Source organism: Tetrao urogallus, assembly GCF_951394365.1.
Source record: "Tetrao urogallus genome assembly, chromosome: 2".
NCBI classification, from domain to species: Eukaryota; Metazoa; Chordata; class Aves; order Galliformes; family Phasianidae; genus Tetrao; species Tetrao urogallus.
Genome location: NC_136814.1, coordinates 13,822,697 through 13,848,883, shown reverse-complemented (window position 1 = coordinate 13,848,883; position 26,187 = coordinate 13,822,697). Strand labels below are relative to the sequence as shown.

The window sequence follows — 26,187 nt, the reverse complement described above, 5'->3', positions numbered from 1 at the left end:
CAGTCTGCATGCCATGCCAGAGAGATCATGAGACAGGCAGGTAGGTGGATAGACATTTACCTCTGTCTCAGCTCTACGTCCAGGTGGAGGCCACTGGCAAGACCAGGAGCTGGTCTTGGGACTGCTACTCTGCAACATCTTGATCAGTGAGATAGACAGTGCAATTGAGTGTACCCTCAACAAGTTTGCTGATTACACCAGGCTGAAAGGTGCAGTTGCTACAACGGAAGGGATGTTGTTCAGAGGGATCTGGACAAGCTTGAAGAATGGGAACACATGAACAGAGTGAGATTCAACAAGGCCAAGTGCAGTGTGCTGCACCTTGTTTGGGGCAATCAAAATACACAAAATATGTGTACTGAATGGGAGAAGAACTCATTGAGGGCAGCCTTTGGAGAAGGACTTGGAGGGTTCTGATGGAAAAAAACCTGGACATGAACCAGACGTGTGTGTTTGTAGCCCGGAAGGCCAACAGTATCCTGGGCTATATCAACAGAGGGGTGGCAGCAGGGTGAGGGAGGGGATTGTATCCCTTTACTCTGCTCTTGTGACACCCCATGTGGAGTACTGTCCTGGCATGGGGCCTTCAGCACAAGAAAATGCATAGTTGTTGGAGCGAGTCCAGAAAAGGCCAGGAAGATGCTCAGAGGGCTGGGGTACTTCTCTTACGAAGAAAAGCTGAGGGAGTTGGACTTGGTTTGCCTGGAGACGGGAAGGTTTCTGAGAGATCTCGCTGCAGCTTTCCACTACTTAAAAGGAGCTTATAATCAGAAGAGGGACTCACTTCTTGTATGATCTGACAGTGAATAGGACAAGGTTTTAAAATAAAAGGGCAGAGATTTAGATTTATTTTAGATTTAGATTAATTTTAGATTCCAAGGAGGAAATTTTTTACTCAGAGGCTGCTGAGGTGCTGGAACAGATTGCCCAGAGAGATTGTGGATGTCCCGTTCCTGGAGGCATTCAAGACCAGGTTAGATGGGGCCCTGAGCAGCCTGATCTGATTGCTGGCAACCCTGCCCATGGTGGAGGAGTTGGAGCTTGATGATCTTTAATGGCTCTTCCAAGCCATGTCATTCTATGGTATTACTCAGCTGAAGGGATATAGTGTGTCCTTGATACGTGCTTATGCATTACTTCAAACTGAGCATCTTTGTAGGTTTATATAGTGCATACTGCATGCCTGTATTCAGCCCCCAGGGAAGAATGTTTTCATTGAAGATAATCAAAGGTAGAATTAGTATTTTGGAACAGCAGCAAGACAAAATGCAAAATTGAAACTGTCATTCAGTCCAGTGAGAATTTCTTAGTAGTGTAATCTGTCAGGTTCTGGATTTGAAGATGCTGAAGCTGAAACAGTATTTATGCCTGCACTGGGCCTAGCTGAAAGAAAGAAACCTCCTTCAGCAAAAGGAGAGTGAGCGGCTGGCAGCTTGGGTGAGAAGGAGTTTGGGAGGATGATAGCTATGTGCATTAATGGTATTTGCAATGCCCTGTTGCAAGACTGACGTTACTTGGCACTGTAGGTGCATTATTGTTCGTGGAAAAGATATTCACTTATCTTTGGTATCTCAGAAGATTTTCATGTTGGCAAAAGACTTGATTGGAACTTAACACATAATCACAGCAAAAGTGTTGAGCTGTAACGTTGGTGCAGAGGTACTTTAAAAAGTAAGAATAAAACAGTAATAATAAAACAGCATGCTTTTATCCCTGCAGATACACAAAACTTAAACTGCAGGTGACTCCAGAAGGACGCATTCCTCTGAAGAAGTAAGTGTTGCTGTCCTTTCTTACCATGTAGTCTTATTTAATCTTTGAGTATGAAAAAACATCAGGTATGAACATGTGATCCTTCTGTTTAGAATAATCTGTCTGTAGCATATGTTTTGACATACTTCAAGGAAAGGATGGCCAATGATTCTCAGGATGATTCTGTTCAACTACATTTTGGACATAGATTGCCCTTGTGATTTTCAACGATGTTAAGCTTCTCTGCTCTTGTTCCACTTGTGACTAATATTTTAAAAAGCCTAACATCATTTCTTTAGCTCATAGACACATTGTGAGGATTAAATATATTCAAATTGTGTATCACTGAGGCAGTGTTTTGAAGAGAGCTGTGGTGACTTTCTCAAGTAACTATCCTCTGTAATAGGGGCTTGTGTGGGGTAGAATTAAACTCCTTATGAGCACTATTAATCTCACCTGTGTTACTAAGCAGTCTGCTAGTGGAAGTAAGTGGCTAAAGACATGATAAACTGGGAAGCAATATCCAGCTTTTAAGCCAAGTGAGCCATTAAGGCATGTCTTAAAGCCGATTAATTCCCTCTGGTTTGTTTCTATTTTGCAGCATATACCGCTTGTTTTCTGCTGACAGAAAACGTGTAGAGACGGCATTAGAAGCCTGTAATCTTCCATCTTCCAGGGTAAGTATCTTAATTTATTCCTAACCTGACAAGGTGTTGCATTTGTATTTAGCGGTGTTTACTCTCTGTTGAGTATGATTTGGCTAAGGCTGATTGTGCTTCACTGGATTATCTCCTGTATGGGTCCTCAGCGGTGGAACTGTTTTTCCCACAGAGCTTACTGTTATCTATTTGAATATTGGAGTATCTCTGATCTGAAATATGGACCAAGAGTGCCTGGAAGAAGTGGAAATGGATTGTAAAATAAGCTAGAAGGTTGTGTTATCTGCTCTGGAATAATCCTATGAGAATGTTTTAAGCATCAGTAACCTGCACACAGTTTTCCAGGTGCAATTTGAGTGCATTGTTTGGCTTGCCATGAAGATAATGGTGTAATGTTTCCTTCTCGCAAAAGAGACTATTTAAACTCATCTATTTAAAATAAAAAGTGTACGGAATAAATGTTGAACTGATGAAAGTGTCAAAGCTTTTAATGCTGCAGGGATGTCTCATTGTATGTTGCTCAGCCAGGAGCATTTGCAGGTTGGTACTTCACCCTTAAGAAGGCTTCTTCAAGCAGAGTGAAATCAAGTGATTCTAGTTAATGCTAGATTCTAGTTAATTCTAGTTAATGACATCCTTAGCCTTTCCTTCCAGGTGAAGAGTCTCCTTCAACTAGCTTCTTGCAGATAATTCCTACTTACTAAGTGTAAGACATGGGACAGAACCAGCGTGTAGCAGAGGAGTGCCTGCATCTCCTAATTTCTTCCTCTTGTACAAAGTGCTGTGCCATGATGTTCATTCAACCTTTGTTTCCCCAATGCTGTCATAATAGAGATAATTCCTGCTGCTCCAGAAGTACAGTTGTTTGGCCTGTGAAGATTTTGCACCTCAGATACCACTTGCCACTGAGAACTTCCTTCACAGATTTCAGAATATTCATGTAACAGATTACAGCAACATTAGCTGAAGGAAAGTGCTTTGAATGTTACAGTATAAAATAGGTGTTTGTCTAGTTGAAAATGTTCTGAGGTTAGAAACATGAAAAGATGTATTTTCAAGGCAGATTTTCATTTAATTGTTAGCAAACAATTTTTAGTAAGTTATGCAAGAAATCAGGGAAGCGCTGCTTTCAAAATCAGTTGTTTTATTGCTTCTATGTATTTGATGCCAGGAAAGATGAAAAATAATTTCTTATTTCTCACTGCAAAAAAAAAATCTAAACATCTCTGGAGGCCTTGAAAAAACTGCAGTCTTTTTCTGCTGTTCATTTAAGCAAAGTCAATTTTACATAGACATTGCTGGATACTTGTTGCTGGGATACCATCATGAAAATGCATTTGTAGCGTAAGGTAGATCCTTTCTTTGTTTGGGACAAAAGAGATACACACTTCATGCAACAAAGAAAACTGTGTTGATCACCTTGGGGAAAAAAATGTCTTAGCAGCAAAGCTATCAAAAAGAAGGGATCTCTGAACCTCATAGAGGTAAGAAAGTAGAAGAAAACCAGTTCTTCATCTACAGGTCTTTTCTTGTTCCTTCTTTTCCTCTTCCTGGAAAGAAGAAGATCAAATTTATTTGATCAAATACATTTCTTAATTTCGTCTTATAGCTTTTCTGTCCTGCTAACTATGGGACAAGTGTTGTTCCTGTAAAGACTTGAAAAATGGGACTCCAGGCAGCAAACAAGAAGTGAATATAAGAGATTCTTTCTCAATGAAAATGCACCAGATTTTTCAGAGTATTCAAGAAAATGTCTCAAGAAGATTAAACTGTTACGATTTTTGTTTTGTCTGTTTTTGTGGGTTGTTTTTTTTTTTGTTTTTTTTTTGTATTTTGTTGGTTGTTTTTCTTTGGCAAGGGGGTGGAACTGGTGGGTTTTTTGTTTTGGATTGATATTTTTTTTAGTCCAAGGTGCCTTATAGCTTATAGAAGAATTTTATTTCAGTTTCCTCTTTGGTTGTGAAGACTAGTTTCTGCACTGCAGTTAATATAGAGGTTCACAGTGAAGCACCAGCAAACTTGATTGTTTACACAAAATAAAACAAGCAACTGTTGAATCCTATCTGTGCAAATAATCTGAATTGGCTGTTGTGCTGCCAAATATAAAACAGAAAGGATATAGATGTTATAAAAACAGAAGGGTTACCAGGCAAATCGTAAATCAACAGTGCTTGAAATTAGTAGAGAGTCTTAATCACAAAATAAAATTGCATACCAGTATTTCACAAAGCCAGAATTGAGAGATGCTGTAATGTGTAACAGAAAGTTTGTGATTCGGTCTCAAAAAAGAGATTAGCACATAAGGTGTGTGGGTGGTTCCAGTGAGATGTGAATGGCTCAGACCAGAATGACGAATGGGGCAACGTATGTGAATTGCTTTTGGCAGGCAGACTTTTGGAACCCAAGCAGAGTTGTCCAAAGTTGTGCCTGGGGTGGTGAATGCTTACAACAAGGCTTTTCTCTCCCCTCTGTATCTTTATAGTCCATTAATTATGTTACTGGTAGGAAGTAATCTAGGAGAGTCTATATTTATGGCTGATGACTTCTGAGGTATATTTTCTTAACTAAAGCTAAATGAGAAATAAAAGCTTAGATCGCAGATTATAAGAAAAGACCCACTTTTTTTTTTTTTCAGTGTTGAGTACCTTCAAATCCTTTGAAAGGGAGAAGATATGTTAGGTCAGTGAGAGACTAATTCTTTGGTGATCACAATATTAACATCAAAAATGCCCTTAGGAGAAGCGTGGGTTTGGGACCAGTAGCCTGTTGAACAGTGATTGTAGTAGCTATTGTGGATATTGAGATGCCATCTTGAAAAAGAAAATGTGCAAGCGGTATGTATTCCAGCCTTTAGGAAAACAAGTGTTGGTGGTCCTCTCACCCGAAAGTACAATAGATTGAACTGATCACAGTGCAGCAGATGAATTTCATAGGTAGAGCTGTGCCACCAGGAGTCATCTCCAAAAGCAACTCTTGCCATCCTCCAGCTTCAAGCTTCACACTTCTTCATCCACCACTACAGTGGATTTAGCTTTTATGCCACTGGGGAGTTATCCAGCTCAGAAAGCTGATCCCATGGCAAAGCGTTCAGGGTCATTTGTGATGAGTGAACTCTGAAGCATCTCACCCTGCAGCAGGTAGGTTCTGAGCAAGGGATGTGTGAGGTGAGTGGAACAAGTTACTGCCTGAACTGTTCCAGCTGAGTGAAGGGAAACAGTGGTTTTCACTGATCTTGAATGAGTGCTTCTGCGAGCTAAAAAGTTAGCAATGGAGAAAACCACCATTCTTGTGACATAATGCTAGGAAAAATCTTTGGTTTTACAATGTAATCTAGGAATAACTGGTTTTCTCTTTGTGAAGACCCAGTTGCCAGCATGTGGTTAAGCTGTTAAAGCTGACCGTGGCACATTCTGTATAGGTGCTGAGGACATTGCTGCTAGCTCCTGTTTTCCCTGCTCCTCATTTAGAATCCTGTGCTGGTGAAACTGCTGCTTACAGGTTGTGCTTGCGCAAACAACTCATTCTCAAAACTGGGGTTTGTCCAGGATTCTTTGCGCTACTCATCACCGAGCTGCCTCTGCTGATATATACCTCGCTCTTAACTCCGGGGCAGCAGCTGTGCAGGTGTTTACTCTGAGCCTGTCTGAGTCAGGGAGAAGATGCTACAGGCTTTGCTAGGTTTAATCAGGTATAGCAGCCACTCATGTAGTCTGCCAAACTAAGGAAGGGGTAACGGTGTGAGTTCTGCTGCCCTTCTTTTGCCATGAGCTGGATGTGGAGCCTGGGGATGGCTGACAAGGAGGAGCAAGGAGCTGCCCAGTCTGCATGTGTGAATACAATCACTGAATGGTGATCATGGTACCAGACCCATCTGCCCTCTACAGATTTTGCAGATGAAAGGAGAGAGAAAGTGACGCCCCCAGCTTTTTTTTTTTTTTTTTTTTTTTTTTTTAATTTATTTCCTTTTAACTTAAAGCAGGAAAAGTATTGCAGAATTTCCTTCCTTCTACCAAAGACTTGAATTGACACTTCCGGTTCCCTTGGCAACTGCATAAAAAGGCAGAATAAATAAAAGCAATGATAGCCTCCATCAGCAGCTTGCTCCCTACACAAGTCGGCTCAACATCATTTATAAGCAAACAGCTTTGTGTTCAAATTAAAATTTTCTTCCTCTGGTCCATTGGATTCAGGCATTATTTTGGAGCCATGGAGAGGTTCACATGCTTCCAGAGATGAAATTTCATAGCTTCTGATGAAGTTCACTTGCATGGAAGAAATTCAGAATCAGATTTTCTGTATGTGCATTCCACAATTTTTGTGGTTCCGTTTCTCTTATTTCCTTATGAGATTTTCTCTCCGTGAAATACAGACTGCTGTGCAATTTTCTTCTCAGTGCACTCATGCAAAGGCAGAAGCTGGTGGGCACATCATTATTGTTCTGCACCGACAGAGCTGCTCGGATTGCACCTTCCCTGGAGTCTTCCTTTTTTTTCCCAACCTCTCCAAAAAAGCAGTCCATGCTGTCTCCTGCAATAAGTGTTGGGCTTTAAGTCAGCACATGCAAGGAAGAGGAGAACTTTTGAGTTTGCAAAGGACTGTTTTCCTTATCCTTTTCAAAAATCCTCTCCTTGAGAAACAGTTGTTCTGTTTTTTCAGAGAAAAGTCATCAGGCATAATGAGATGATGAAAATATCATCTAGAAGCAAGACTGAATGTAAATTGTCCTTAACTTTAGAAAAGGTGAGAGAAAGTGCTGGTATCTAGTTTAAAGCATTTCTATCAATTTCTATAAAAGCAATGTGATTGCCTAATTAGTGCCCTCAGTGATTAGGGCAAAGAGGTATGGAAAAGCTACAGTGCGTGAGGACGTTTCAGTAGTATCTTGAACGTGTATCTTCAGGAAGGAAAAGGAAACATTTCTGCTGCTACCAGAGATCAAGGTTGTCAATTATGACTCAGTGGCCCAGTTTGTTTCCTGGTTCTGTGAAAGCTTTGGGAAAACAAGTATAGTGTACTGCCATTTTCCTCACCTAAGTACATTGGCCAGCTCACTGGCTTCATTGGGATTTTGTTGTCTATAGATAACACAGTTACACTGGGAGATGTTTCTTTCCTCTTCATAGATGCTCCAAGAAAGAAAGAACTTTGCATTATGGAAAGAAGATGGATAATTTACTTCTAATTTTTTTTTAAACATACTTCTTAACCTGCTCTGTTTTTCACAGGAATTTCTTATTATGTAAAACTTACACTCCTCTAAGTTGCAGGAATGATATCGGAAGAAGAGCAGTAGCAAGTGATCTGTTTACAAAAAAATATATTAAAATGTCATTTCATTCTTTCACTATTTTTTTTTTCCATTTCACAGAATGATTCAATCCCTCAAGATGACTTCACACCCGATGTGTACAGAGTGTTCTTAAACAACCTCTGCCCTCGACCTGAAATCGACCACATCTTTTCTGAGTTGTAAGAAAAGGCACTCATTTATTTATTTTTTCCCCTTTGCTGATTTTCTGGGATAGGGGTGGTAGTGAAGTAAGTTATTTAGTCTGTAGCACCACGCATTGACTACCAAGAACAGATTTCAGTGTCAAGTAAGAATAGTGTTTAACCTAGGATCAAAGTTTCCTCTTGTCCCAAGTTTTTGCCTCCATTTCTAATTGCCAGAATTGACTTGTTAGATGCTATGCGAGCTTAACTGCCAGGTCTCATTTTGTAGTTTGGATGAAGACAGTTTAGGCTTCAGTGAAAATAAAGGAAGAGTGATAAGCAATAAAAAGATGTAATAGGCATGAGAATATGTTTAACCACTCCCAAAAGCTTAATTAGGAGTAGGAGAAAAAGCAGTAACTTTTAGGATTTGTGCAACTGGAACTGCTGCCATGAAATTAAATTATCAGCCATCTACAACTGAGTACATGCATTCAGTTACAAGCTATAAAGCTCATGTTGAATTATTCTGTTTCTGGCCCTTAGAGCAAGTCATTGTGCTTCACAGTTTTAGCAGAGCCTGATCAATGGAATCAGAACATGAAGCAATATGAAAACAATTTCTGAAATACATCGCAAGACCACCAGAACGATTACTGTATCTTTGCAACATGTGTTCTCTTATACCTCCCTGTACTTATTTTCTCCAAGGCTGAGGTATTAGAAGAACTCAGCCATGACCTAATTTGCTTCCATTGACTTTGCACTGCTTTCTTGCAGAGCAGAACTAGGCCAGTCCCAAGTGCTGTGGAAAATCCTAAGCACCTGGCAATGTGCCTTCATAGATTTGCATCTGGGTACAAATTGTACCAAAACTCTACTGTTTTTACTAACTCTAAATAGACATCTTTTCACTTACTTTGCAGAGTGCTTAGGGTTTTTTTGGTTTTGTTTTTTTTTTTCTTTTTTGCAGGTTTATAAAACAAGCAAATACCGGAATAATTAAGATAATTAAGTCAGGGCTGCTGTCTTTTAGCAGTAAAACCAAATAGGTAGGCCAGGAGTTGCAATGGAGTGTTTGCGGCAAGCTCAGGACTGAATTCCAGATCATCTCTTCTACATTCTCAGATTGCTTTGTTCCAGGAATTCAGAGGAATGAAAAGCTTTTAGCATTGCTCTAATTCTTGCCACTGATGTCAATAATGCTGAATGCTTTTAAAAATCTTGCTCCTAGATGTTTAATGAAGAATGTTTGTCATTAAATGCTGGCAAGGTAAACTAGTCTGGAGACCCTGTGGAACATCAATTTTTTCTATTGTATGATTGTTTGAATTTTGTTTCAGTTTCCCTGGGAAATTATAAAACATTGAACAAGACTTCAAGGAATCATATTTTAATTGCCTTGCTTTTGCTTTAATTTTCTCTAGTGGTGCCAAGAGTAAACCATACCTTACTGTTGATCAGATGATGGAATTTATAAATCTTAAGCAACGTGATCCACGATTAAATGAAATCCTTTATCCACCATTAAAACAGGAACAAGTTCAACAACTGATTGAGAAATATGAACCCAACAGTAACCTAGCGAAGAAAGGTCAGTGGTTTATCTTTTCTCACCATGCCCAGTTTCTGATTTGAAACTGTGAATCAGTTATGATGCAGTACATACTAGAGCAAAATTTGGTTCAGAATCCAACTGCGTTTCCAACTATCTGCTGTTGAATCATACAGGCCTGTGAGACATCGTGTGGTTAGTTTTTACATGTATTTAGTTGGAATCAATTTAGAGAGGATGATCTGGTTTTGGTATTTATTTTTCTGTATGTGTAATTCTTATAACCAGTTGCTTTGATATGCAGACTTCCGCAGAAACCATACTGTCACAATGGCCAAAATGTGAATTTTACAAAAGCAATTGCAATTGATAACAACAGAACTAAGATGATGATAATTCTATCCTGTTTTCCTTTAAAGTGTGCCATAATCACAGAAAATGCCCCTTTGAAAATCTCAGGTGCTGTCTAGGGTGCAACTAGGACTATTGCCAAATAGAGTGAAAGAACTTCTGTGTACATCTCAGCAGATTTTTGTTAGAAGTGTAATAATAGCATTGAATGTGTGTCTGCATCCTGTTTTATTCCAGTCCACGTGTCCTGATGGTTACCCCAGCTTCTAATATATTAATAACGTAGAAATTCTAGGGGTGTGGGAATATCCTGAAAAGCAGATCTGTATAAAAATATTGCTTTGGTTCAAAGATTTCAGACCCATCCTTACTAGCTGCTAAGCATTCTCCTTTGAAGAACCAGGGTCAAAACAGCATAAAAGAGATGAAGTCTTTGAATCCTCAGTTAAATAAAACTGACAAGGCAGGATCCTGTCAGTAGCTTTTTATAAATAGAATGTTGGCTGCAGCTTCTGGCCCAAAGTAATTACGTGAAGGCTGTTAGGTCTGTAGTAGAGTCCATAGTTACAATTACAGAATTAGTCAAAGTAATACAGCCTCTTTATAGTCCAAGCTTATTCAAGTGCTGCATCTGATTCTACCTGTTTATTCCCAGGCTGGGACCCCTGTATTGCCCAGTCTGTGCTTCTCTGCAGTACAGATTCAAACAGCTGAGAGAGGCCACTGCTTATCTTGTACCTTGAGTGCTTTTGCAGCTCTCTCGGTCCCCTGTGCAGTTAGCAGATTGGCTGTTAGGCTAGCATGGAAACAAACGTGCACATAGAAATAGAATATGGTGTTTAATATACAGAGCAGGAGGCAATTCAGCTGATGTCTAAGTTTGTGTGAGTCTTTTGTACACTGCAGTTTATTTCACCTCCTCAAACCACCTGGATGAGGGCCCTGACAGCATCTCTCAGGCAGCAGAGCAGATTTCAGCTGTCCCTGCTACAATTTTTATGTGGCTGCCTGTAGTCAACCTAAGGGTCTTGATACAATCATCAACACTGTCTGAAAGCAAAGCACTTGTAATTTTTCTCATAAGGCTTCTTATTTCTGTAGTCCACATAATTTTGGTGTTTTGATGGAGAGCTAACTCCTGTTTTTTTTGTCATGCTTACACAACCCTGTCTTTCAATGCCAGTGAGAATACTGGCATGGGATGAAAACACCATGACTTGTGTGTCTTCTGTGCAAATACTAGAATATTGCTCTGTGCTTATCTTATTTCACATCAGCTGCAAGGAAATCTGTATATAAAAAAATTATTCTTATTACCCAAATATTGGCACTTCATATAAGGCAAATTAAAGATTTACGAGAAGAAAGTGTGCTAACAACTCCTAAGTCACAGTGAAACCTCCTTCTGACTAGCAATAAGGAGGGAGCATGAAACAAACCTCATAAAGAAGTGTGTTAGGATAATATTTGCCAGCACCCTCTAAGTAGGATTTGTGGGACTTTTACAGTTTACCCTAATTCATGTTGGTACACACACTTGGTGCACTTACTCTTCTACAGGTGCCTCCCTCCTGGTATACGGTTTATGTTGTTCTTTCAGAATCAGTTCTCTCAGAAAAGCCTGAATTTATAAAGGGAAAGTCAAGTCAGAGAGGCTGTTTATTTTGTATTTATTTTGTCTTCAAACTCATGCAGCGATGTCCAGCAAACTCACACAAGACTGGCACAACCTGTCATCCACCTCAGTATTGCAAATACCACCTTTTTCTCTGCATCCTGCCGTCAGCTGAGTTGTGGCAACTGGCACGTTCTGCTAATAATGCCCCAGTGCAGATCTTGAGTACATTGTCTTAAAATTAAAGGAAATGGCTAATCGGGAGCAGCATGGGGACATAATATTTTCAATACTTTAGGACTGAGTTGGGAATGTAGTTCACTGTATATGAAATGAATTGTAGGTATATACTCAATCCTACATTTGGTGTGTGGAATAATTGCCAACAAATACTGCATGCCTGTAAAATGTCATCAAAATATAACTGCATATTGAAAATAATGTTAAAACCTTATACCGTGTTTTGTGAAAAGAATTGTTACTTAAGCTTTCTGCTGTCATGAAGGTCTGTTCAAAGGCTGAATTGCAGATATTGGAGACTGAAGCGATACACTTCAGAGATGCACTCCCTACCATTAAAGCTATACTGACTTGGACCATTGAGGAGTGATGTTATTTTCTACTGACTTGAATATAGCCAAACTACAGTCAGGTGTGGCTCAGTACCACACACCGATGACCTTCTTAGCCTCAACTTCCCACCTCTGCTGCTCAGATATTGTATTATATTTTGTACTGTATTACATAAGTGCCCTTATTTGCTGGGGCCAAGGTCAGTGGAGAGGTAGGGGTGGAAGCAAGATGTTTGGAATAGCCCCAGTACAGTCACTTAAAATAATTAGTGTGGGTAGAAACCTTAGAGTACTGGAATAAGCAGCAAAAATTTGTAAGAAGACAGCAGAAACCTTCATCCAGCATAGTTCTCTCATAAAGCAAAACCCAGCAGCTCTATGAACAGAAAGGAACTTGGGGTAATTTCCACATAATCCACTGCTTTACTAAGGGCATTTACCAATTGTTCCTGACAAATCTGCTCGCCTTCTATGATAGAGTGACAGCACTGTTGGACAGTGGAAGGGCAACTGATGTCATCTATCTGGACTTCTACAGGATGTTGGCTTTGCACCACATTCTTATCTTGCAGTTGGAAAGATACAGATTTTAACTGTGTCTATAAACTAAAAGAGAGGAGATTTAGGTTAGACGTTAGGAGGAAATACTCAGAGGCTGATGAGGCACTGACGCTGGCCCATCGAAGTTTTGGATGCTCCGTCCCTGGAGGCAAACAAGGCCATGTTGGATGGGGCTCTAGGCAGCCTGGTCTGGTGGCAATGCCCACTGAAGGGAGGTTGGAACTGGATGGTCTTTTAGTCCCCTTCCTACCCATGCCATTCCATGATTGTAAGAGGTCCCAACTAACTAGCCCCTCTGGACAAATGTGGTATACCAGGAAGCAAAGAACAGCGTGGGAAAGATGCGGCAAGGCACACAAGCAGAGGTAATGGTGTGACAGAATTGCATGATAAGCAACAGCGTGGGGAACCAAGTTATGGGTGGCCTGAGGATGATTTCATCACTGTAGTACCAGACCGATGCAATTAAATAATAGGAGGAGGGAATAGCACGTTTTGAAGAGTTTGGGTTCGAGAAGCAGCCCAGAATTTCTGACATTGCAGTATATGTATTTGTTCTTTCCTAGCAATGAAAAACAACTCCATAAAAATAAATCACAGATAAGGTCCAGAACAGAGGAAAATAGCTGTAATTTAAACCATGTCTTGTGAGTAATGAATGATTTAAAGTACTTTGTGGTACCAGGGACTGTAAAGGCTTGTTTGCAAACATTGGGTGATATAAATTGCCAGCCTTCACTCCAGCTAAATCCTTTTTCTTCAGTTTGTTCTAGAGTTTGCACCTTCACACTTGCACAGCATGTGTGTTTGTGTGCCCGTGCCTGCTGACAGGTATATTGTTTTGCTTTCGTAAGCTGCCTTTCTGACCAACTCCGCTCCTTATCTCGTTTCTGATTAACTCTTTATTAGAACATCAGGCACTTAGTAACATGCACATAGTGGTGAAGGTCTGACCACTTCCACTTTAATTTCTATAGTATTTCTAAATTTATTTATTTAAACAACCAATCCTGTGTTCAGACGTCCCACTGAAATAAAGGAATTAATGTTCAGCATTTTTATGCAATAAGGCACATATATTTGTTGGGCTCTCACTTTGTATGCTTTTTGTATCACCACCGGAGAAAATACCTTTTACGAAAGGCTTAAACAAGTGTAGTGACAAATATCCTTGCTTTTCAGGTATTTAGGGCCACAAGACCTAGATTTCTAATTGCCTTTTACAAAGATATACAAAGTATATATTGCTACATATTGTCTCTTTCTTTTTTTTTTCCTGTGTGCAGTATCGTACACGTCAAGTTGCGAACATGAAATGAATAGCTTCAGTTCTCAGGGAATTAAAGTATTTGCTGAAAGCATGTATGCTGTGGGAGTAAGATTTCATGTTTGCAATACACAGAACATCCTGGCCTCAGTGAAATAAATCCTTTAAGCATATGCTTAAGTTTATGGGTGGTGTGGGAAGAAGGGATAGTTATACAAAATCTCTTATGCTCCATTTCTTAGAACATCGTATTAATTCTTTATTGAATCTTAATTGCTGTAATTACTTCTATTTCTTTCATAGCAAGTTAAATGAATTTCTAATGAATGGTCATACTGAATCTCAACTTTCACATCAGAGTGTAAAACACTTGGCATCTAATCATTCTCCATTTTCTAATCACTGTTACAGCTCTTTTTCTGTACATGTTGCAGCTATATTTTGAAGTATTTTGAACATGGTAAGCAAGAACATATCTTATATTTTAAACTGCTGAAACATGGCTTCTTAGGTACCTGGTAAAATCAAATGCCTACGAGCTTACTGGATGAGGGCCATAGTTTTGATTAAATAGGCTGCTTGTGTTTCTGCATGCTGCTTATATTTGTAATATTGTATATGGAACGTGATTGAGCTTTTGAAACATCAGCACATACATGGGCTTGACATCTACGTAAGTTAAGCATAAGAAGTGGTATTTTAGTGTGGTTGCAGCAAGCTGTTGTGATTAATGTTTTGTTCTGTACAGTGAAGGAGATTATTGTACAATGTATAGCATGTTTCCTTATCAGGTGGAGGCAGAAAGAAGTTCCTGGTACTGCTCAGCAGTCTCTTGCTGTCAGCAAAAACATGCTGTGTGGCTTTTAGGCTTGGTTAAGTAGCATTTTGTAATTTGGCATTTTCAGGTTACAATGCATTTTCTTTGGGTAGATGGCATAACTAATAAAATGGTTTCCTTTTCAAATTACCGTGCAGATAAAGGTATTAATAAATCAGCTGCAAGTTTGTTGACTGAGAATTTCCTTATTTGCTTTTACTTTCAAGAAGGCTTGATTAGAAATACATTTTTTCAGGATCTTACTACATTATGGGTAGGAGAAGGCACATCGATGTTGAATTTCAGGTATCTCTGCTTGTAGTGCCTCAGCTCTTGGGAGTGATGGCCCTTGATTGTGAACTCTAAGCATACAAGACTAAGAGTGATGAATACAAGAAAAATAATTACTGGTGAATAGAGTAATGAAAAAGCTGAAGTCATTCCAGAGCAATAAGATATGCTACCAACCATCCTACTTGGTGGGAGCAAAGAAAAAAAAAGGTTATTAATAGCTATTATTTTAGAGTGTTTTTAGTGGGAGAGATTGTCTTGACTGTAGTATAAGCTTTAAAATGGTCTGAAGGGGCTTTGGAGATTTTCCTGACCAATGGGTCTCTACATGGCTTGTACTTATTAGGGGCATTTTTGAGATAAGTAGATGTTTTGTCTTAAATATGCGTTTGTTTAAATTCTATTTTTGCCTGTTTTATTTTAAAGTGCTAGACCTTTAGATCTGCAGAAGAAAAGGCCTTTAGATTTTCCATACTGCTTCTATTCATACATCTTGCATGTCCGTTTTATTTAGGCATGTATTTAGAAAGATTCTAGGGCAGCTGGTTTTTTTACTTCCTTTGAATTTCAGTATTAATTCTGTTTTTCTAGTGCATATTTACTGACAGTTGTGCTGTTGTTTCTTTTTTTCTTAGATAATGAAGTAAATTAAGCAATTAACATTAGATTAAGATGCATTTAATTTTATGCAGCATTTACTACATGTGCTTTTCTGCCTTAAAAATAGGCAATATTTGCTTCAGGACAAATGTGTTTTTCCTTCCTTAAATATGAATACATTTTAAGCATTTTGGTCCCACTACATTAAATTCACCTTTTAGTAACTGCTTTAACTGCTTAAGAATAATTACACATTGGAGTTCTTTCAGTGGCAGAAGGGGGTCATTCCCTAGGCAACAGATTGTAATGTCAAAAACAAGTACTGTGCAATTGTGGCTGCACTTCTAAGACATCCTTCATAATATTTAAAGCATAAATTCTGATGTATAAACCATTCTGTCAAATGGTGGAGCTTGCTGGCACTGAAGCATTTGCAGAAAGTGTTCCAAACCCTTCAGCCTTCTCACTGCAACACTGGATATTAAGAGTATTTATCAAAAAGCCCATTAACTTTGGGATTTATAGTGCTTTCCAGCATTCCAGTTTTCAAGAGGATTGCTCTCAGCATTGTTTCTCATTTTTAAATGGCAACAAAACAATAGATCCCAATCGCCAATTATTACTGTTTCAAAAGTGTAAGCCACACAAAGTCATAGCCTATTGCATGTTGTCACCACACAGAAGTCGTAGCCCATCCCATGTTATTCGCTACAAGTGCCATTACATAGCTTGCTAGAAAGCCCTTTCACATTATTTTTAAGTATAAATATATTATAATATAAATAAATCCATATACATATATGCAGCAACTGATGGTGTGAATGATGCATCACCAAAAATAAGTTAATGGAAATTATGAAAATAAGTAAAATAGGTAAATTTTGTAAATATGTAAAATATTCTCCTATCCTGTATTGTGCTTCCTTTTTAGTTTTTGTTTGTTTGTTTTTTGAGTTATTAGTGAAGTTGTAAAAGTCATATCTTGCAATTATCTGGAAGATTGCTTTTCAAATGAAAATATGTTTTAGAATGTTAAATCCTTAATTATGATATCCTGTAACCCTCTTTTTTGCATCCACTTTACAAGTAAAGTGCTTTATCTTCCTAACTGGAGTGTAGCAACTTTATAACATGAAATTAAACAGTGATGCAAACTAGTAATAATGGATTTTGCAACAGTGAACAATAACACAGCCGTATTTGGCTTAGTAAGAAGTGCTAAAGTTTTTACCTTCTCTTCTTCGATTGCATTCTAAAAGTGTAGGACCTGCTGTGGTTCTGAGATGTAGCTGCTTATGCATAGAGTTATTTTTTGCTATTGCCCTGGAATTAATGATAGCATTCATAAAAAAATAGGTTTAGGATTCTAGGGAGGGGGCATCTCCTAATCTTCTGTATGTGCTGTGGATACTTTGAAAGAAAAATAAGCTTTGCAGAAATGCATTTTGGGACTAATATCTGGTACCAGGAATAGCTGCACTGATGTCAGTAAAACTGTGACAAATGTCAAATGGACAGACATATTGTGGAATTCGTATCTTCAGCGCTGCAGAGCATAAATTAGTCATGATAATGTATGTTTAGCAGTTTGAGCACACCGGTGTCAGTACGTGAGCTAACCATAGTTACTTCTGGTTCACGTCCAGGGGATGGGCCCCAAAATGAAGCGTACAGGCAGTCTCCTACATCCTAATACTGAAAATGGTTCAAAGAACCTGGAGTGGCAAGACCATGAAGCCAACATAAGAGTAGGTTTTGGACTATGCTTGGGGCTGCATCATTCCCTTCATCTGAAGCTTTTACTCAGGGATGGGAAAAGAGAATCTTACATCAGTACTGCTTTGCAGGGGGTCTGAAGAAATGTTTTTCTACTGCTGTTGCCTGTCTGCATTGTGCTGGAGTCAGCCTCAGACTATCAGAGCCCATAAATAGAAATTTCACTCTGAAAATTAAACAGCGTTTTTTTTTTGTTCTTGTTGCTGTGCCATTGCCTCTTTTATGGAACACAAGGAGGTATTCAGTCTCAACATTAAGGATTTATGATTTGAAGATGAATATCAGATAAAGTTTACTTCTGAAAAAATAAAACAGCATAGACTTGAGTGCTAAAGGAAACAAGCACAGATAAACTTTGAATAAACATTTTGGGTCTTGGCTCTTCATTGTGATGGCTACTAAGGCAGTGCTTTGCAGCTGGAAAGGGCCTATGAGGACAAATGGAATACAAACTGCTGTGATCCAGTTGGTGAAATGTAGAACTGGTGACAGAATAGCACAGTTTTCTTGGCTCTGCCACAAACGAGCTCAGTGACATTTGCCCATTCTCTTTCATGTGCCATTTTTGGTTTGTTTTTTTTTTTGCCTCATCCTTTTGTTGACTTGGATAAATTGAGAGTTTTTTCTTTGAGAAGCTAGCAACAATTCGCTGAGTTTTTCTGTATGGTTGGTAGCTATCAGGGCTGTTAACATAGTTGGAGTGTGTGCTACTATAATTCAACAACCATACGAGGAAGTTTCCCTTGTAACCTCAGATGTAATCATCTCCTATAACAATATTCTTTAGCTGGAATATGACTGTTGCCCATAAATACATCAGGGTAACACTGGGGAAGCAGAAAGAAGTGGTAAGCTAAGACAATGTTGGCAAAAGAACACAGAGGTATCAAGTGGCCTTGAATAAATTTGAGCTGGAAATTAGGAGAAGTTTCCTAACATTATGGTTCTGGCACAGACTATCAGAGGTAGTAATGAGAACAGGAAAAAAAAGAAAAAACAGTAACAACAACAAGAAACACAAGAGCTCAGTTTGTTCATGAAAGGGATTGTATAAAGCAATTAATGCAATGCCTGCAACTGCAGGACTGAGTTTAAGGAACAGACAAGGAAGTCCTTTCTAAGGAGCTGAAGTCTTTTTTTTTTTTTTTTTTTTTTTTTTTTTTTCAGTTTACGTGAACTGGCTTTGTACAACCATGCCTTTATTCTTTCCCATTTCTTTTTAATATTAAATCTTTTCTGCAACTGGAGGAGTTTCTGGAACTAAAAATAGTAACTGTTATTCAGCCTTTTCCAAGCATATTTTTACACCTATAGAATGCTCACACTCTTCTCTCTTCCCATTATGCTGCAGAACAGCCTCTTTGGCAAGTGCAGCAATAGCTTATGTAGAGAAGTGTCACTTAAGAGAAGAAAGATCTGTAGATTTAGATGTCTTTTAATGCAACTTAGCAATTGGAAGTAAGCCACCATTTGAAGTTATTACGTCTCACCGGATCACTACAAGGCATTCTACAGATCATATTTTCCAGAGGTCTGGGAAGGCAGTGATGTGTTCCAGTAGTTGCCTTCATTCGGATTATGAGGAATAACTATAGTATTTCTGGATTAATGGTTGTCTTGCCTATTTTTTTTCATAATTCATTTAGTTCCCTGACTATTAAAGAAATCTGCCATGTTGTAATGTGCTTATTCCACTGCTAGAACAAGTATGAAAGTGTTTTTGTAGTGTTTTTAGATGTTTAATTGGCTCTAAACTATCTACTTTCCCATAGCATGTAAAACATACTCTGTCAGAAATTATTTCTTACTGCATCTGGGCTGAGAAGCAGAAGAGAACATACTTCTATCCATAAAACCCTGTAACCTTGTAGGCTTTCTGTCCATAGTCATTATTTTAGATGATTGCAGTTTGAGGCTTAAACTGGTCAGAAATAGCCAAGCTTAAGATTTCTGTTGGGATACTGAGATGTATCTCACTGTGTTCTGATAGATTTAGATGTAAAATTTCCAACTTAGAGATAATGTTGATCATCATTTCAGTCTTGAGACTTAGGAGAGCATGTTTGCTTATCTCTACCACAGTGGATTTTCCCATGTTCCTTAAAATTAGGAGATCTTCAGATACATATGATACATGTGTGCTAATACTTCAGAAATTATTTTAGTTTAAGGAAAGAGCTGTCTGTGACTGAGTGTAAAACAATGTAGCCAAGCTGAGTGTGGATTAAAGCAAAGACTAATGCATTATTACAGCTTTGTAAACATAGTCTTAGGAGTTTGTTTAGAAGTTAGATACATAACTGGAGTCTGTGGTTGAGCGTATCAGTAAGGTAAGTAACAAGTAAGAATGTCCATAGAACACTCAAAAGAGATGAGAACTAAGGAGAAATTTTGATGCTATATATATAGGGATCTGATTAAATGTGTATAGTGAAAGAGCTGTAATAAAAAAGTGCTTGAATCACAGTGTTGGACATTTGAGAGCTTATTAGCCATCAAATTTTATATATGTGTATGCACATTGTTTTCTAGTAATAAAACACTGCTTTACAGTATGGCAGTTTCCAACAACTTTACTTCTCTACGCATCACCTCTGCTTACCAGTGTATCAGAGCAGTGTCCATGCATTTATACAGCAGAGGTTTTTAAAGCTGCTATCAGAGTTTAGAGAATCAATATCCATTAAAAGAAATGTTTTCTACATTCAAATTTTGAGGAAGAAAAAATGTTATTAAGATCTTGAAAGAGTAGTCAAAATCTCCCCTGCTTATATGTGTTACTGCTTTCTAGCACTACTAGTGCCAAACACGTACATTTCATAGACTGTAGTCCCCTGCCTTAGAACTCTTCTTTTGTGGGTATTTGAAGTGAGCTAAAAACAACCTTTGACTTCTAATAAAATAACATAGAAGTAGCATGCTTAATATTGCAAGATCACTTTAAGGTTTAGTAAAATTGATTGTTCATACCAGCAGACACAAGTGAGATTTGGAAACTTCTCTTTTTTTCACATGAAACTCTATCTTCCTTTCTCTGTGGAGATATCTGCATCCTTGGAATGCTTCCAAGTTTTGATTCTGGTTGAAAAGAACTCTTTATTATAAAAATTTGGGGGTTGCTATTTGGGATGGCTTGCCTGAAAGCCTATAGGAAATATTTAACTTTTAGGAAATACTTCAGCTTGGAGAAGGCTCTGGGGAGACCTCATTTTGGCCTTCCAGTACTTGAAGGGAGCATATAAACAGGAGGGGGTATGGCTGTTTACAAGGATGGATAGTGATAGGACAAAGGGGAATGGTTTTAAACTAAGACAGGGGAGGTTTAGATTAGATGTTAGGAGGAAGTTTTTCACTCATGGTGGTGACGCACTGAACAGGCTGCCCAAGGAAGTCGTGGATGCCCCATTCCTGGAGGCATTCAAGGCCAGGCTGGATGTGGCTCTGGGCAGCCTGGTCTGGTGGCTGGTGACCCTGCACGTAGCAGTGGGGTTGAAACCAGATGATCATTGTGGTTCTTTTCAACTCAGGCCATTCTGTGATTCTGTAATTTTCTCTCTAGAGCAAACTAAGAATCTTGAGCTCCTCTAAAACTCACTCCAAGAATCTGACTTCCCTTTAGCAGCATTTTATTGCAAAAAATATCAAATTGTATCCAGTGTTAGTTTCCTGTGTGCATTTGTACAGATGATTAAGTAGATGTGATAACTTCATTTGAATGACAAACCTTTCTGATTCAAACATTTAATTCTGCTTTACTTGCTTGATGATCCTTACTCTGCAAAATATTTTAGATCTCACTGTCCTTGGACATGTGATACTTCTACATGGATTCACTGATACTGAGCAAACTTTTTTATGTACACTACTTAAGCACAGCATGTTTTCCAGCCAGCATTTTCTCTCTCTGACTGCTTTTCATTTAGTAAACATTTATTTTGGGTATTGTATATGAGATGCAATTTTCTATTTATATTCCACTTTCCCTGTGTCCTACCACAGTATCCCCATTGAAAGAGCAATGCGTCTTGGTCTCTTCCTTTTTTACTGGATTTTCTGTTGTTGGGTGTTTGGTTCTTTTTTTTCTCAAGAACACATTGCCAAAGAAAGCTTGTTTTGTTTTCTGGCAAAGTATTATGTGCATTGAGTCTGTAGGAATTGTGTCTGTAGGATAAGCATCTTTATGGATATATATGTTGATATATTTGATGCCGTGCATGTTTACCTCTCAATCGCCTTTTTTTTTTCTTCCCAACTATTATTTTTGGATGCTGCTGCAAATAAATACATTTCCATACTCTCTATCTTCTCTGCTTTTCAGGATGATGGATTTCTAGGCATGTTCAGCTCTGCATTTTGAATTGTGTTTTTTTAGAATTATTAACTATCATTTTGCATGTTCTGGTTTGATTTCTTTCCCACTTACCTCGTTCGTTACAGCTTTATCATCTTGTTTAGATGTCAGCTCCCAGAAAACTGTCTGTTCTTTAAACATTTTGATATTAATTCTACTTTTTCAGATTATAAAAGTCTGTATGGAGCTAGACCTACTGCCAGTCAGAGTGGCAGACTCTGAACTTCTTTCAAGCAGTTCAGCTTTCAGATTCAAAGGGCCTGTGATCTTCTAGCCTGACCCCAGTTTACTTCTGTCTGTTCTTTTTGCAGATTGTTTTTTTCCAATTAGGAATAATTGGAATTTAGAAACTCTATTAAATGCTTCACTAATATTCAGATACAGCAATTAAAATGTATTGCTCTTTCTCCCCTTACTTATTATTTGATAAAACTGTTTGACTAGTACTGTGAATATTTTGCCTTGCTGATTGTTGAGAAAATTGCTACCATGGAGGAGATATTGTCTTCCCCTGCTTGTTATGTATAAATGATGGTTGGCATGTAGATGCTTGGGACTATCTGCAAATCTGAATCAGTGAACTGAAAGTCTTTTCTGTTCCAAGTGATATTTGTGAAGTAGAGTAGCATCGACTTTCCTAAGGTGCAGTAATAAAATTGTAGGGTTCAAGCATTTTCTGTCTGGGCTGACCTTGTACCATATTTTCTTGTTGTAATGACTTTGCAGTTAAGAGAGTGTTATTAGACAGCGGGCTCCTGTCCAGCCCTAGTTTACAAAGTTCTGTACTGACTGAAATTCCAGTTACACCATAGCAATATTATAATAACATGTGTTTTTAAAGCTGAGTGGGTTTCAAATCACTTCCAAAAGAGCAAATACTGCAAGTGTTATCAGAGTCACTATGGCACATTGTGTCCCACACTGTGAATTTTATATGAGTTCATTCTTGCAAACTTCTCTGCTTGCACGCAGACCTAGGAGGCATATAGTAACTGAAGTGTGGTCAGTGGAAAGAGGTGCATCGAGGGCATGGGCACAAGAATTTCGAGCTGTAAAACGTAGAGCTGGTTTGTGCAATATAATTGAACATATTGTGCAGATCTCTCATAAGATTATAAAATACCTTTTGTCCCTGGTGGATTTTGATCTTTGAGTTGAGAGGACTTGCTCAGTTGTATGCATTTACCATGAATTAATTAATTTTACAGATTGCATTGAAATGCAATGAGATGAAATGAAATGAGACTTGATTCCTCTGTTAGACAAAATGCCACAATAATTATGTGTTGCTGAGTAGGAGATACTAGATGTCAGTTAATTGTTGGTTTTTTTTTTCCTTTTTTGTTTATTTGTTTTCTATTTTACTTTAAGAAAATGTGGCAGAATTGAACCTTCTAATTTTGTTATAATGAGTAAAGAACAGCATAGGCATAAACAAATGGAAGGTTCTATTAGATTTGCAGATATATGAAAAAAAATGTTAAAGATCCATGCAGCTAAGCCTACCGACTCCTTACAAGGAAAGGGGCATTTTAATTGTCATACAAAGACATCCACATTCACAGTTGTGAAGGAACAAAGAAAGGTTGATTTTAAAATTGTGTGACTGAAGTGCAAACACAAATAAGAAAATATGTTGTATTTTCTCCTCGCTGTTGTGTCTCTCTTGCTATCCTGCTCTGTCACAAGAATTTACCCAAAGAACTGAAAGGATCCTGAGAACAGACCTGAGCTTGCTGCAGGTCAGGGGAAAATTAAGTAGCAATCAGGCAGTTGTGCGTACAGCTTGCCTTCTGAAATACAGGGGACCAGATAAAGTTTAAATCAAACAGTTGGGTTGAGAAGTTGGCAGGATTAGCTTTACTTTTACATTTCCTCCAGACAGACTGCTTCAGTACCGGGGTTTTATTCTGTGCTTCTGCAGAAGGCACTGACCCAGTAAAAAAGCTTCTAGGATGCTTTGAACCTCACATCTCTTTATCTTATGCTTGGGAGGGTGCTGGAGGTGTTGAGTGAGCAGGGCTTTGTTTACATTTTCTAGTTGCTGAGCTGGCAGGCTCCCAAGGATCCACAGGCATTTCCACATCCAGAACAGTATGCTGGTCATGCTGGCACAGTAGAGTGGTTGGGTAAGCAGGAAATTTTCAAATTACCTGTCTCATTAAAACAAAGATAGTTGTGTCAAAAGCAGTTGATGTTTTTGGCAATCCTGGAGACTGCACGAGAACAGTTTTACATGCAAATGTTAATTTCTAGGATGGCATGGGAAACCTCAAAATGTCCTACCCCTGCAAAAAAACTGTCACAGGCCCCTGATGTGAGGATCTCTAGTTCTTGTCAAAGAGGATCACAAAGAACCTTACAACAACACAGTAAGTCTTCAGATAGAGTCTTTGAAAAGCATGTTCTCAAAGTATGGCATATCCCATCAACCAGTTTAATTGGCAGGCTAGAACTCCAGTTTTCTGACAAATTTACAAGCACCATCTCCCAGGAATGGGAAGATACCAGGTCTCACAAGCTGCAGAAGAGAGCAGTTAGATTGGTACTTCAATATTTTTAACATTAATCACAGAACAGAAGAAATTGATGGGTTGACTTCATTACCCCTATAGATTCTGTGCATTTTCACTATGTCCATCAAGAAAAATATGCGCTCTGCCTGAAGACAGCTTCCAAAAAAAAGTATTTGAGATGGCAGAAGTGAACTCTCTTGTCTTTTACGGCTGACAAATGTTGACCCCAGGGAAGCCTTGTTTCTTACGGGCAAAATGGCAGCTACATTTTAAAGCGTTTTTTCTTTAAGCTGCTGTCCATGAGCATTTACATCTTTGATCCTGTATAAAAGATCTAGAAAGTATGCAATCATGTAGTTGTAGCTGTTAATAAAGTCTTGTGGAATACTCAGAGCTTTTCACTACCCTTGTCACTGTTTTGAAGCAATCAGATGGAGCCAGAGATGCAGAAAAAGATCAAGCTGCTGCACAAGCACTTCACATTTCACTTAATGAAGCTGATCACAGCCGAGAAATTCAAGTGTCTGTCAGCAGCCATGTTAAATATATCATCCTTCGCTAAGAAATCACTTCTCTTTCCTACCAAAATTTCCTGAAAAAAATATCAAGTTTAGTTGACTTAACTTGACTGTGAATCTGGTGACTTTTCTCTGCATGGATTTCACAGCTGAGCATGTCGTCAGGAGCTATTCAAGATATGTTGTGGAATGTCTTGCTCACAGGCTGCTTCACGTTTTTTTGCAGTTGAAACACTGAGCATGGGAGCATTCCTAAAGTCCCCTGAATGGGCTTCCTCTCCTTTTCTGTATTGGAAAATGAGGTTTGAAAACAGCTAGCAGGTCAATCACTGACAAATTTCATGCCAAGTGAATGGCATATGAAGTTCAGCTTCTAAACATTAAAAGTGAAGGGGAGAAGGGGACTGTAGAGGAAGGATGTTGTGGCATGTGCAACTGAAATGCAAGCAGCGTTTAAATCCACAACGCAGAAAAGAAAAGCAGGAATAACCCAGGACCCACGCAGAGTAGGAGTCAAGGTCCTGTTCCTTCAGCAGCTTCCTTCTCATTTGGGGAAGAGGCTTTGAAGGGCATTAAAATTCTTAAATGTGAAGAGAGGGATGGAAAAACATTTTCAGAGCTCCCAGCACCTCTAGCTCTTTTATGTTATTGCTCAGATTCATTTCTATAGTTATGTAAAAGTTGACATAATTTATAGGTGAGCGTTGACGTATGTATGGAACTGCTGAGTCACAGCCTGAGCCACTGATTGAGCACCTGGGGAAAGGACCGGTCAGCCCTGGGAGCACAGGTGGAGGCAATTCAGCTGTGAGAGCAGAAGGGGTGGAGCCTGGCCGTGGGGCCCCCTGTGAGGGGAGCTGGGGCTTTTCCCGGCTGCTGATTGTGGCTGTTTCCAGAATGCTCTAGAAGGTTCCAAGACTGCAAGTGGGGCTTAGCCGTTCAGCAATGCCTGCAGCGCCTGTGGGAAAGGAGGTTTAAGAAAGTGCAAAGTGCTGCAGGTCTGCAAAGAACTTGTTGAGAAAAATGTGCAAAGGAGCCCTGTGAGCCCTGAGGGGAGGGCTGCAGGCCACCCCCCAGAGCCTCCACCAGAGAAGGGGGGTATCTTCCACCTGCAGGATGTTAGGCTGGAGCCACCTGCATTCCCCCTTCCCTGTGCCAGATGGGGGAGTGAGAGAGGATTTGGGAATAAAGCCAAGCTTGGGAAAAGAAGGTGGGGGGAAGGAGATATAGTTTTCGTCTTTGCTTCTAACTATCCTACTCCGGATTTAATTGCCTAACATGCTGTTAATCTCCCGTAAGGTGAATCAGTTTTATCCGTGGCAGTAACTGGGGAGTTATCCCTTACCTTTGTTCTCGCTCACAAGCTTTAGCATCTTATTTTCACTCCCTTTTGACATCCTTTTGAGAAGGAGGATGAGGGAGAGGCCTGGCGGGCAGCCGGCAGCTGCCCAAGGCTAACGAATCTGAAGTAAAGCATGTGGTGACGAAGGGAAGCTTTGTGCATGTGGCAGATACATGGGTGTTTGTGTGTGATTTTTTTCCTTAGAATGGTA

At 39.1% G+C, this 26,187-nt stretch overlaps 1 protein-coding gene across 1 annotated transcript in view; it reads left to right on the top strand.

Annotated features, from left to right (window-relative positions):
* Positions 1 to 26,187, top strand: part of PLCB1 (phospholipase C beta 1) — a gene marked incomplete at both ends in the record, with an annotated part of 371,390 nt that overhangs the window by 226,352 nt on the left and 118,851 nt on the right. The window contains 4 exons of the mRNA XM_079549908.1: positions 1,720 to 1,773; positions 2,354 to 2,429; positions 7,780 to 7,880; positions 9,272 to 9,438. Of these exons, the coding sequence (XP_079406034.1) occupies positions 1,720 to 1,773; positions 2,354 to 2,429; positions 7,780 to 7,880; positions 9,272 to 9,438 (398 nt within the window). The remainder of the gene's footprint in view (positions 1 to 1,719; positions 1,774 to 2,353; positions 2,430 to 7,779; positions 7,881 to 9,271; positions 9,439 to 26,187) is intronic.